At 40.6% G+C, this 14,451-nt stretch overlaps 1 protein-coding gene across 2 annotated transcripts in view; it reads right to left on the reverse strand.

The window, feature by feature from the left end:
- Positions 1–11,134, reverse strand: part of NOL4 (nucleolar protein 4) — a 288,625-nt gene extending 277,491 nt beyond the window's left edge. For both annotated transcript variants that reach the window (XM_045850010.1, XM_045850009.1), the window contains exon 1: positions 9,588–11,134. In XM_045850010.1, coding sequence (XP_045705966.1) covers positions 9,588–9,851 — 264 coding nt within the window. In that variant the 5' untranslated portion in view covers positions 9,852–11,134. The remainder of the gene's footprint in view (positions 1–9,587) is intronic.
- Positions 11,135–14,451: the final 3,317 nt, after the last annotated feature.

A 14,451-nucleotide genomic window follows, 5' to 3' on the forward strand; every position in this document is an offset into this window, starting at 1 on the left:
CCATCAGAACAACAGAGAACCTTCCTTATATTGAATCCATCTCAGGCTTTGAAATCCCATGACTTCTGCTAAGATCCAGGGAAAAAGCTGTCTCTTAAAAGGCTGCTATAATTAAGCCGTACCCACCTGAAAAACCCCCTTTTCTTAAAGTCGACTGTGCCACACAGCATAACAGAACTGTGGGAGTTACAGTTCATCATAGTCACAGGCTCCACCACACTCAAAGGGAAGGGGATTACAAAGCATGATGGTCATCTGGGAGACGGGGGTTACTGTAGAATTCCTGCCTACCACCAAGTGTACAACCGTAGGGAAGAGCCTTGGTGGCAGAGATGGATGTGTGGGTTCGAATCAAAGTAAGGACAAGAAACAACTTGGGGTAAGATTTATGGCATTGCCTTTAGAATAAACTTATGTGTTCAGAAATTTTCTAATTGATAATCACTTTACTTTGAAGGTCTGTGCTTGGTTAAATACTCTATATAGAACTCTCCACTTGGGTTTTTAGAGGAATTTCTTTGGAAAGTCTTTATAATTGTAGATGTAGTAACAACTGAGAGGTCAAAAATTATTTTCCTCCAGTCCAAAAAAATCCATTTATTACAAAATAACTTGGTCCATACATATGGAGTCAAAGGAACTATTTAACTCATCTGATTTACCTTCTGTACCATAAGCCACTGACAGATGTCAAATCTCTACTATAAGACCTAAATCATGACATTTCTACTTAAACACTTTTGGTAGCTGCCACCCCCTACAGAATGAAGTCCAAATTTTTTAACATGGCAGTACACACTTCCCATAATTTTTTCCAGCCTAATTTTACAACCTCATTTTCCACTGCACCCTACACTTCTGCTCTTCTTAACTGTGCACCATCCCCTGAATAGTCCTTTGATAAAATCTCTCTCTTCCTACCAACACCAAACATGTATAATTGTGTTATGGATGTCACAAAGTTGCATGGGTGAGACATAACTTTAACAGTGTGTTAGATATGTACAGAGGCACTCCTGGTAATAGAGGAGGTAATATTTTAAGTGAAGTGTAAGGTTTAACCACTATGCTCTACTGTAAAGCAATATTGTATTATGAATTAGAGAAACTGTCTGCAAACTGGCATGTGCACACCCAAGGGAATACCTGAGAGGACCTATCGAGGTGAAGAAGTAAATACCAAAATTTATATTTTTATGTATTTTAATACTAGCCCTAAATATTTATGTTTTGAATATGTTTTAAAATATGTTAAGTATTCATATAGTAGTATATTATATAACATAAAAACTCACATACTGGAGAGATGTTTAAATAACTGGGCTGCATTAGTTAAGAAGTCTGGAAACCAAAGCGAGGATTTTGAAAACCAAATGAAATGGTTTAGCATCCCAGCTCTTAAGACTTTAAGGCTGTGTGACCGTAGGAAAGTCACCTTACCTAAGCAACAATTTTCTAAAGTGTATAATATAAAGCACTAATACTATAGAAATATTGTGCTCATTAAAGAGGGACCTTTTGTTTAAAGTGACTAGCCAAATCCATAACCTATAGTAAGAACTTGATACCTTAATCCATAGTAAGACTTGATAAATGTAAGGCATTATAATTACTATTATTATTAATTGTGTTAATATTGGCAATTACTGAAGAAGTATACTTATTGAAGAAGTCTAGATGAGGAGTAAGGTCACCAGTTTCTTAGCCTTAAAAAGGGGTCGCCCTTGCATATTAAGGGTGGGATTACAAAATAGTGCAGCTGCTATGGAGAGCAGTATGGTAGCTCCTCAAAAAATTTAAAAATAAAATTTCCATCTGATTCAGCAATCCCTCTGTGGGTATATATCCTAAAGAGTTGAAAGCAGGGTCTTGGAAGGAGATCTGCACACCAGTATTCATAGCAGCACTATTCACATTAGCCAAGAGGTACAAGCAACCCAAATGTCCATCGCTAGATGAATGGATAGACAAAATGTGGCATATGCATATATATGAACATATTATTCAGTCTTAAAAAGGAAGGAAATTCTGTCACATGCTATAACATGGATGAATCTTGAGGACATTATGCTAAATCAGTCACAAAAAGACAGACCCACTTACAGGAAGTGTCTAAAGTACTCATATTCATAGAAACAGAGAGTAGACCAGTGGTTACTGGGGCCCAGATGGAGGGCGAAGAGAGAGAACTGTTGTGTAGTGGATACAGGGTTTCTGTTCTGTGATACAAAACGTCTGGAGAGCTGCTGTACAGCCATGCACGCAGTACACTTCATACTACTGAACTATAAACTTGACCATGGTTAAGATAGGATATTTTACATTGTGTTTTTAACCACAATTCACATAAATAAACAAATACAGAAACAAATTTTTTAAACAGAGCATCCAGCACAGCTATGAAACTAGCTGTTGTGCTGTGGTAGGAAGGTCCCATACAGGCAGTGCTGGGCTGGGGAGTCTTTTTCGATTAGTCCATTGACACTGAGCACCGAGAATGCACCACACATTATGTCCGACACTAAAGATCCAATTCCTTCCTTCCAAACGGGTTTTGGGAAAACTGGGCAATGGGCATATTGTATGGCATGGTTTGGGAAGAATATGGTAGATTCAAAATCTATTAAGTTCACTGAATCAACAGTACTCTGCTGAGTATAAAGAGGGAGGGGAAGGGTGAAATAAAAAATGTCACACATATTTTTGTCTTGGTAGGTGAGCCAATTGTGTTCCATCCATGTAGAAAGGAAATTTAATTAAGAGGTGTCAACCCGGAGGACCTAGGATGAGGGAATGTAAATAAGAAAACTCCATTTTTGGAAATATTCAGTTTGAGGTGCTTTCAAATATCTTGGTATAAACATCCAGTAGAAATCTCTAAAATACAAATCTGAACCTCAAAAGATGTGCATTAAGTCACCAGGACATACAAATGAAACCATAGACATGAGTACAATCACTCAGTAAGAAAAAGGATTTAGAACACACCTTAGTGAAATTATTTAATTTCAAGGATAAAGAACTAAACTTTATGGAACTTGATAAAACAGGTTTGCCTCTGACTTTTCAGAATGAGCAAAATATCTACAATGTTCCAGCGGAAAAAGTGAAAGAAAAGAATTATACCTAGTTAAGTTGTCCTTTACATTAAAAAGTCAAATGTCCACTATTTTCAATTGCATACTCATAGCAGCATAAACTTGAAAGAATAGTACACATAAAGCATTCCTTAGGTTAAAAAAAAATATTATCAGCCCTGGCCTGGTAGCTCAGTTGGTTGGAGCACTGTCCCCATTCACCAAAAGGTTGTGGGTTGGATCTCTGGTCAGGGCCCATACCTAGGCTGTGGGTTCCATCACCAGTCTGGGTGTGCATGAGAGGCAACTGATCAATGTCTCTCTCCCTCCCTCTCTCTGTTCACTCTCGCTCTCTCCCCTGTCCCTCCCTTCCTCCTTCTCTCCCTTTCCCTCTCTCTAAAAAATCAATGAACATATCCTCACATAAGTATTAAGAGAAGTATCAGGAACAACAGTCTACCAGGTGATGAATCAGATTAAAGAATTCAGAAGTAAGGAAACAGGCAAAAGAATGGATGACAAGCACTAAAATATGACAAAGAAAAAATAATTGTGAGAACCAGATTACATACAGTAACATAAAGAACCTTGAAAGTAAAAACAATAATAATATACAACATGATATAGTGAATATAATAAATATAATAAGATGTAAAACAATTATAATAAATGTAATATAATATTAACAGGAAGTAACGAGGAGGTAGGAAGTGAAATAGGCTCATCCACCATGGGGAAAAGTCAATGATAGGTATTCAATTGAAATCTGTAGTTAAATAATTCAATTTCTTATTATTTTTCTTTATCTTTTCTATTAGCTTTAGAAATGAATACTTCTAAGAAGCATTTATCTATTAGCAATTTTTTGAATTTCATGTATTCCATTTTTTTGCTACATTTTGGTAATATATTTTATTCTTACTTAAATTAGCATATAGTTATCATTTCAGTTTTGGAAAGTTATTTCTGCCTGTCCATATTAATCATTGTATCAATCAATCATTATATCTAATCTTTTGGTGTAAATGTTTAGAGATATCTATAATAATGTTCCTAACTAGCTAATGGTGGTTATATCTAGATGACTTAGTGTGATTTTTAAACTTTTTCTTTTCTTTTCATTTAGATATTTTAAATAATAGGAATGTACCACTCTTATAAAAACAAGGTCATTTATATTTTCTAAAAATGGAATAGGCAGAAAAAATACCTAAATAATACATGCAGATAAATATATTGTATTTTAACTCTTTGTGGCAGTGTGATTTTTTAGACCTAGCCATATACTCATTTATAATTATATCTTGGTGTTCTTACTTTGTTAATAATACTTAGAACAGCTTCTGTTTTTTAGCATTTACTATGTGCTAGGCATATGCTAAATGCTTATGAATTGTGATTTTTAATTCTTATTCAAAGCAAGTTAGACAAATATTATTACTGGCATTTACAGAGAAATTGCATCTTCAGTTAAGAAACTTTCCTTAACTCACAGCTCTGGTAAATTTCAAATCTATGATTTAAATCTTGCTCTAAAATGTATGCCCTGCCATCTATGTTGTCCGGAGTTTATTTTATCTTGTTATCCCAGGATTATGAAAATGAATGTAACCTAAAACATATTAGATTCACCTTAATCTTTCCCAGTTAAGTAGAAAGAGTCTCAGCAAATACAACCACTATCAGGGAAAGGTCTTTCTGCTCTTCACGTGGGACTGAAACTCTTGGAACTCTGCTGCCACATTCCTGTCATTGCTTCTTCATCTTTCCTCTGACCTATGCAGGAAGCCTAGAGTATAAAATCTTGAGAAGTAGAATCTTAGCTAGCTCAGGAGGTTTATAGACAGAATATAGGAGTGCTGGATCTTGCCCTTCATCCCCACTGCAGTTACTAATAAGACAAGGAACCAAAGGCAAAGTCAAGAATCAGTAACATAGGAAATAAGTGTGGGATAGTCTTCATATATTAACAGGGTCTGATTTCCTCCTCATATTCAGGGGATTTATACCTACAAGGCTCTTGATCCTTCATTCCCATGCCAGACTAGCTTCTAGTTTAAGGCCCACTATTCTCTGAGAGCCCTACATAGACACGGTGCTAGAGACTTGCCATACATGACGTATTCCTCGGAGCAACTCATAAGGAGCCACTGAAGTCATCTGATAACCTACATTGCTGAGATTCATACTTGGGATTTTTTGATTCCAAATACCTAGTCTGGATAGAGAGTGTCTCAAAATACTTTAAATAAAGAGAAAAATGCATCAGCTCTCAGTAGCAATCCCACTGAGTAAGTATTATAGAACATAAGCAAAAAATTTTTTATGCCTCAGTGACTACAATTATATGAATCTGTCATAGATACAAAGTATCCTAATATGTAGCTGGTGCTGTTCCTCAGCTCTGTTTTCTGAAAGTTCTGTAGCATCCAGATCAAGGCCTAATACATGTGATACGTGCATCAGGCCTGAAGTTAGGCCAGGTATAAGTGTATACAGACTCCTTATGAGGCATTATTTCCCCAGCTTGATAAACATAAAGAATTTATAACCAAAACCATAGGAAACCAAAAAAGAAAAACAAAAAAACCCAGTAACTGTGTATGAACCAGTCCATGAATATTTACTCTAATCACTGTAATCAATTAGTAGCATATACTGCAAGAAAAAATATGAAATCTGAGGCTATAGATTGTAGAACTGAATAAATCATCATTTTTAAATGACATACTAAAGATAATACCTTTTCCCTTCTGGATGAAAAATTCATTTCATGTTCCCCAGTGGAATAAACATGAGGAAAAAGTACATGAAAGGCAAAAATGAGATCTAAGTGTCTGTGACTACAAGTACAGGTCACAGAAAGTATCACTCATATTATTTGATTTTACAGTTTGGATATCCATTACCCTGTTTGTGTAAGACTGAAAAGTGAATGAAAATGAGTTTACCAAATTTTCTAATGTTTTATACAATGTAGTGGGCTTTTTAAAAACACACAATCATGCATTAATCATATAACTAATGGAAAGCTTTAATGAATTTTCTGGTTATTTTCCAAGTTTACCTTTCATAATATCAAGTTTAAATTGTGTGATGTTTCAACTAATTGTTGCCAGAAAATAAAAATGTCAAGCAAGATAAAAAGCTTCTAAAAACAAACTAAGCTAGAACTATCCAAGATGTAAAACCATAGCAATGCTAATTTAAAATGATCCCTGAGTAAACATTTTTTATAATCAATGTCAGATATTTGCTCTATCTCTTAGAGAATTCATATGTTATTCGTTATTTCATTCCTCTAACTTTCGTATACCTTTAGTGAAAGAACACACAAAAACCAAAGTGGCAGTATGAAAAAGACTCAGATGCCACGCTCAACGCGCACATGTATGTGTGGGTGCACGTGCGCCCCTGCATGCACACGCACACAGGTCCCATGCCAGACCTAAAATGGCTGAGTTGCAGGATGTTGTTGCTAGGTGACCAAACAGCATCTCCTCTGCCACAGAGTGATCTAAACAGTGACAGCTATGTCCCCTCAGCTTTAGGCATGGTCAGGACAAATATTAAAGGGTATTTTTTTTTATCTCTTCCAGTATTCTACGTTTTTATTAAAAGCCAGTTGCCCCTTGCTTGATTTTATCATCGATTAAATTCAGGCGTTAAGGGGAAAGCATATTTGCAAAGTTACACTGATTCTTTTGGGAAGAGATAGAAGCTAGCTTCTCTCACACTAAAAGATACTGTGTTTCAATAAAGTGTGTGTGGCACTCTTCTAGTGCGACCTCCCAGTTGCTATCAGTCTCCCTTTCTTTCATTAAACACAAGTAGTTAATTAGCTGCAGCCTGTCCTCTTGCCTTCTCTCTTTCCCTTTTCTCAGTAGTAATGATGTCTAATTATCAACAGGAGTGGGCTACTGCAACACCAGGTGCAAATCTCTCATTGACAGCAAAGCCAGCTTCAAATAGCTAGACTGGTCCTTAGTCTATTTGAAAATACCATTCAAATACAACATTTTATTCAACCAATATTTGCCTTTATAGAAAAAGAAAATATATTTTCTGATTCTCTGGTGATTCTGTCCCTGAAATTGTAAAGAATAGTCAACATATTTTTAAGGAAAGAATAATTTGAAATGTAGGGAAACAGGATAAAAAGGGATCTTTTATTTATTTTTTAACTTGTTGAAATGACGATTGGCTGTCTCTCAGAGAAGGAGGAGCCTATAATTCTCTGTCAGGAGCAGCATAAAAATTTCATAAAGAGCAATAGAAGAGTTCATGAATTAAAAACCTCTTCAATGTTTCAAAACAGGCTTGAATGAAGAGTAGAACCCTTAAATAGTACACAGAAATCATTATTGAAGAATATCACTTGATGTATTACATTTTCTCCCATAAATATGTGCAGTCTTTACTGAAAGAAAAAAATGTGTTTATTACTAGACCTGGAGTTGTTACTCTTTTAGATGTATTCACAATAATTCTTTAACAACTCTGCATTAACTCTTAAATGAAAATATGGGTATCTGAGTATAGAATGCTTGTTTGAATTACTGACATCCATGTTTATCTTACTTCCTCTAGAACATTACAGAATTTATATTATTTAGAATTTTTCATTTATGTTTTAAAAGGGCACATGTGTTTATACATAGCAGATGTAACCAAATCCATGCAAGTATAAATTTATTAGCCCAATACACAGGTGAAGCTATTGGACATGTAAACAGAGGGACCCAAGTTTAACATGAAATCATGAAAAACAAACTTCCCAGCTAGCAATATTTTCAAAAACATATACGATAATATTAAATAATATTAGGTAAATATACCTTAAAATTATTTTATTCATTTAATTAGCCAAATACTGCCCAAGGGAAAATACATCCTTATGTTCTGAATTCTAATTTTGTCTAACAATAAGTTATTTTTTAAAATCAGGTTATTTAATGTTACTCCCGATACAAATGAATCAAAGCCCTTCCTGGGCTACAACAGACTTCTGGCTCATCCAAATGTAAATAAACCTCAGTTCTAATCTATGCCCATCTAGTCCTCACTATTTAGTAAAGCAAGACAGTAATCTCACCATTGTCTTTAGCAATGCCACATGTTAAAGCAGACAGCTGCATTTGTAAATTTACCTCCTAGAAACCTTCCAACAATGGTACATTTTTAAATGACAGCACAACTTTTATGTTTCATTTCACCTTTATTTCCATGCCCCATATAATTCCAAAACAAATATACTTTCTTCAAACAACTACACCTAATTAATCTCTGGAAACCATAAATCGTTTTCCAAACCTAAAAGAATCCTCCCATTAATCCTTTGAGAAAACTTTCATGAGGATATGTCCAATGTAATATACCTCCGTTTGAGAGAGAAGAATAGCTTTCGAGACACATCCTTTCTAGCATCCTCCAGGAATATTGCAAGGGAAACAGTTGCCAGTAGGGAGGGAGGAAAAGGAACAAATGTTCTAGAAACCCCAAAGCCAGGCAAAAACGCAAAGGATGCCAGATACCCTCCCCCACTCCTACTCCAGGCGCGTACCCACCGTAGCATGATGAAGAAAGAAGTCTCAAGGATCTGATCTGAAATCCTACTTGTAGCCCACAGTTCCCATCTTCTGACGCTGCCACCGCTCCCCTCTGCTTTGTGAGGCTGAGAGACACTGGGCTCTCAGCGCCGGTACCTTGCAGTGCCCGGGTTGAGAGCTTTGCGGCCATGAGACTAGTGCCATGCCAGAACGAGAAACAAATACATGCACCATTCGATTGCGCCCAAACCCATCTCTCTTTGTTGTTTATCTTATAGCTACGGCTTTATTTGAGAAAGGAGAAGTGAGGGTGGGAATGGGGGCGGGGAGGAGTAATCTCCAGGATCTTATCTTACAATCTTAATAGTCAAGGCAAGATCTCCGGGAGTGATCTAGGCGATCAGACTGCCAGTGTCTCCCAGGCCGCTGTCTAACAATAAAACCTGAGAGTGTGTGCGTCTGGTGGGGGGGACCCCACATTCATGACTAGCGCCACATTCGGTCTTTGTACCAATAAGGAGACACTGTAGACTATCGATCAGATTCGTCTATTATGAGAGCGTGCGGCTGGGGTTCCAGCGTGGCCTTTCTGAGCGGTGGCGAAGGCGGGACACGCGCCGGGCGCCCAGCAAAGGACACGGGACAATGGCCCAGCACGAGGACGAGAGGCGCCGCCCGACCCGGGGTTGGAAGCTCAGGCAGCTTGTGCAGGAGCCAGGACGCGAGGAGCGTGGCGGTCTCTGGAGGTGCGCTGCCGCTTTAAAATAAAGGACCACAAAGACTCCACCGTGGGGGAAACGCGCCTGGCTAATGAGAGTGGGGACGACTTGGGGAGGGGGTTGAGGAGGGTGGGGGCACACGAGCCAACGATGGCTCACGGCTCCCGCTTTCTCCCCCCTCTCTCTCCCCTCCCCGCTGGGCTGCTCCCGCAGACAAATAACGGAGAAGGCAAGTCACTCACCGTGGTCTTGACCGGCACGTAGAGCACTTGCTTGGCGCCGCCACCGCCTCCGCGGATCTCGTCCGGCTGGCCCAGCTGGAAGCCCTTCGATTTAACCCAGAATTTAAATTTGGCGTTATCCGTGGAGCTTGACTCGGAACCGTTGAGGAGCTGGACGATCCGCTCGTATTTTTTACGGGTCACCGTCTTGGTCTTGCCTGAGTCCCCGTAAGTCCTGAGGCACCAGTCCTGGAACTGGCGGTACATATCGCGCTCGCTCTCCATGTTCCCTGCGCCCGGCGGTCGGCCAGAGGCTCCCAGCGCACTTCGCACCTGTTCACCCCGGGCTCATGAAAAATGCAGCCCCCGCCACGATGCAGGGACGCGAGGTCCCGGCCGCCGCCGGAGCCTGTCTCGGGTGGGAGAAGGAATGGAGAGGGGAGGAGGGTCGGGTTGGGCACCCGCAATCAATGCCCTGTGCTAGCAAGTCTCTGGTTCATTCGTAATTGCAACGGATGCCCTAGACCCTTTTCTCGTCCTCTTAGTGACGGGTCTCTAAAATTGTGTGACTAGGACCATCCCAACAGCATCTAGCCCAGAGGGGCTGGGTTTTGAATAATTAAAATCTCATTCCTTGGTTTATTAAAAATTCCAATATTGACTTCGGGTGGTCCCTCGACGCCTTGTCCCTGGGTTGTGTCCTGGGCAGGGCAGGTGGAGCGCAGCGCCGCCTCTCCGCGCGCGCCTCTGAAGCTTCCCCAGCCGCTGGCCCCGTGGTCCAGGAGCGAGGGCTGTGCCTCTCTCGAAAACAGCCACTGGCCCAGCGCCTTGGAGCCCGGGAGACCCGGGTCCCCGGGCTCTCCTTCCTCCAGGATCCTGTTCCGCTTCGGCCTTCCCTGCGTGGGGGCGTTAAGGGACTTAGAGAGAGAGAAAGTTCTTACCTGTCATGTTGTTAAGCCTATCAAATCCTGCTACACAGGAGAAAAAAATTTAAATGTATTTTTAAAACGGCTTAAAATGTCATTTCTTCAGAGGCATTTAGGCTAAAATTCCAGCCCCGCAGGTAGGTTCCAGGAGTTAAGTCCCAGAATTAGCCACAGCATTCATGGAGATTTGTCCATAGTTCCACAGGATAGACAGTGGTACCCCAAACAGATCTCAGTTCCAGGGAGATGTGGGTAAATGAAAGCAGGCCGCTGGAGGCAGGTCTCCCGGATAATGATGGGGTCCTCAGACAGGACTCCTCTGGTTTCTGCTGAACTGGGTACAGAGAGAGAAGTAAGTTTATGACACAGATGCTTAAAACCCTTTGCATGAAAATAAAATACAGAGAGAGATCATTTCCCCCTTGCTTGGTTACAGTTTGCAGTTCACACAGGAGGTTTCGGGTGTCTATTTTCCCCCTGCCACGTCATGGACACCCCCTCCACTGCTCAAGAGTAGCCAAATATGAGTTCCTCTGGACGATTTTCTCAAGCGAATGAAATCAGCGTTTCCTCCATTCAGGATTTCCATCCGTCTGTCAAAGAGCTTTAAATAGGGGAGTTCCCATCCTCCGCGCGCTGCGATTGCGGTCGCTCCTCTTTATTCTACTCTCTGCGGAGGCCCGCGCCCGTCCCGGGAGATGGCTGTGCCAGGCAGGCGGCAGGACCAGTGCCCGGCGCCTGGTCCGCGTCCTAGCCCACCTTCGCCCCTTGTCGTCGTCTCCAAGACGAAAGCCCGGAATGGGAACGTGGAGTGTTTGTACCCACTGCGCCGCAGCCGGTCCGGCACTTGCAAAATGGTCAGTGGCTCCTGCTCGGCCAGGCTGAGTGTGTGCGCGTGTGTGAGCAAGGGAGCGAGGGTGTGCGGTGCGCGGGGGGTGCGCTGTGTGTGCGCGCGTCTCCGGGAAGGTCTCGCGGCGGCTGGAGCCGGGACTGACAGCCCGGGCAGAGCGCGAGCTGCTCCACACACTAAACCTCTCGCCTCTCCCCTCACCCCCACCCCTCCCACTCCCCTCTCCTCCCACCCCACCTCCCCGGCCCCTTCCAAGCTCTCTGATTGGTCAATGGGACAAAAGTTTCTGTGGAGACGGCTGGGCGCTGACGTCACGGGCAGAATTGTCCCATTTAGGGATCCCGGGGGTAGTGCGCATGCTGCAGGCTGCAGGTTAGAGGCCGGAGGAGGTAGCAGCGGGCCTGGCGGCAGCCAGGTGGCAGAAAGGAGCACTCAGCATCCAGGTGGGGGGACGACTCCAGCAGGGTTTCCATGGAGATTCCTCTGGGTCTAGCCTAAAAACAGCAGATCAGCTGACACCATTAGCTCAGGACCTAATTACTGCTTATTGGAGCAACAAATGAGGGAGAGGGCCAGCTGCAAAGGAAGAGTTTTTATCCACCCCCTACCCCCCTTCTCCTCCTTTCTCCCCTCTCTTGAGTCCCGGGTGAATTCTCATTAACTTGCAAGATCCCCGCAACAACAGCTCCCCTTCTCTAGAGGCCACCCTGACTGTTTTTATTCTTTTTTTTATTTACTTCTTTCGTATAACAGAAAGATGTTAAATCGGTTGTCCTGAGTCCTTGAATTTTTGCCCAATAAATATTAGACCGGTAGAGCTCAGAAAGTCTACTGTCTGATAGGTCACAAGTGTATCTAATTTAAGTGCTGGGGGAATCACTTTCGACTTACTGAATTGAGCATTCATCTTTATGCCTCTCACATTTAAAATAATTTCATATCTTAAATACATAAATATCTGGAGCAAGCACTTGAATAACAGAAACTTTGAATCACCTGAGTGTGGTATACATCACAGAAACAGCTCTTAAAGTTTCCCTTGGGGCATCAGAGGTAGAGAATGATTACAAACAGAGAGATCTAGATCTTATGGGATATTGGCCATATGTTTCCTGTAAGATTCTGGAAGTAGAGTAGGTCCTAGGGTGGTCATTCATTCAAGAGGAAGCCCATTCTATGAAGTTTACTTTCTCCTATGGTTATAACTTAATTCACAATTTCAGAATTCTTCCTGTTAGCTCTTTTATCTGAAAAGTCCTTCTGTCTCCACTAAGTCTTATCCAAGTACTTTCAGACCCACAAAGCCTTCCTTCCTTGACTATTCCAGTTAAAATAATGTCTCATTAAATTCCTCTGGATAGTGTTTTTTAAGCATTTTTTAACCTTGTCTCACAATAAGATATACATTTTATAGTTGAATACATTTGTCCTCCAAAAATTTTGTGAAAAACATATTATGAGCAATGCACACTGATATTTGTCATTTGTTCCCATTTATCATTATTACTACTATTATGTAAAGTGTGGTCCTAACCCAATACACTCATTTGATGATCCAAAAAAGGATGACTGGCAACCTATAGTTTAGAAAACATTGTTTTACATTATAAGAACCACACCCCTCTTTGTACTATATTTATATTTTCATGTTAGTATGTTTCATTATTCAAATACAATCTCAAATGGAAGATCCTGAGAGTTTGTATTGTTTTTCAAGGAACTGTAGCACAATGAAAAGTACATATAATATGTGCTTGGTAAATATATGTTGATTTAGTTAATAAAGTAAGGAGACCTGGCTGGCGTAGCTCAGTGGATTGAGCTCGGGCTGCGAACCAAAGTGTCGCAGGTTCGATTCCCAGTCAGGCCACATACCTGGGTTGCAGGCCATGACCCCCAGCAACCGCACACTGATGTTTCTCTCTCTATCTCCCTCCCTTCCCTCTCTAAAAATAAATAAATAAAATCTTTAAAAAATATTAAAAAAAAATAAAGTAAGGAGAAAGAGAGGAAACAAGAAAGAAAGCAGCAGGCAGGCACAGTCCTTGGCCATCCCTTTTGACTTTTGCTGAGTGGTGTCTGGTTAAAGTTGGTCTCTACCTTAACGGAAATGCATGGCCTTACCACATACACGTGTTCATTATATTTATGACTGGACTTGATACTCAAATGCACAGGCACTTTAGACATAACTCACAGAACACAAGCAAATACACAATTAACTCTCAGCTGGATTAACAAAATTTTACTGTACAAGCAAAAAAATCCCCACAAAATTAAAAGTCATACATTGTTTTTAGAATGAACAAATAAATGATTAATTATTAAAATAATGTTAACATTGGTCTAAAGGACTAGAAAGTCCTAGGATTGTAAGGGCCAAGGTCTCAGAGCCGTGTGGAACCCAAAGAGCACTAGGTTCTATACTCGTACTCATTATTGATTGTGCGGGCTGAGTCAACATCTTTTACCCTGTATTACCCCAATAAGAGCATAAGCACCTGACAAAATCTAAAATCTGTTTCAGCAACTTTGGATTTATTTCCCTCCTTTACTTTAAACTTCTCTAGAGTCAGGTCTTCCCAGCTCCACCTAGAGGGTCATACTGAGCCTTTCCTTCAGCTAGCTCTGCTTCATTTAAACAGGCTACCAGGATTTAATCTGGCATTTCCCAAGATGCTTCCTTCAGAACTGCTTCTCTACAGAGCATCGATCTCCAAAAAGTGATTCCTCACCCCCACATCTGAATACAAATCCCTAACCCCAGCCCACGGTCCTGTTTATAGGGATAGGAAGTCAGAAATTGTTGTATCAGAAAATTCTATTTTCATTAAAGACGATTCAAATGTTGAGGTATAATCAATATGACTTTCTTATGAAAGTAAAATTTCTCCCAACCTTATGGCCAGTTTGTTTATGACACCTTAAAAAAATCTGAAAATCTTGCATCTTAATATCAGTCACAAATATTCACATAATACTACATATTCATCAGCAAGATGTTACAGTAAAAACAACATATAATCTGTAATTATAAAATAAATGTTCCAGGAATAAACAAGGCTTCATCCATTCATTTAATTATGCTTTCATTCAACAAATATTTACT

This window comes from Phyllostomus hastatus, unplaced genomic scaffold (assembly GCF_019186645.2).
Source record: "Phyllostomus hastatus isolate PE091 unplaced genomic scaffold, TTU_PhHast_1.1 phas_contig_80, whole genome shotgun sequence".
Classification (NCBI taxonomy): domain Eukaryota; kingdom Metazoa; phylum Chordata; class Mammalia; order Chiroptera; family Phyllostomidae; genus Phyllostomus; species Phyllostomus hastatus.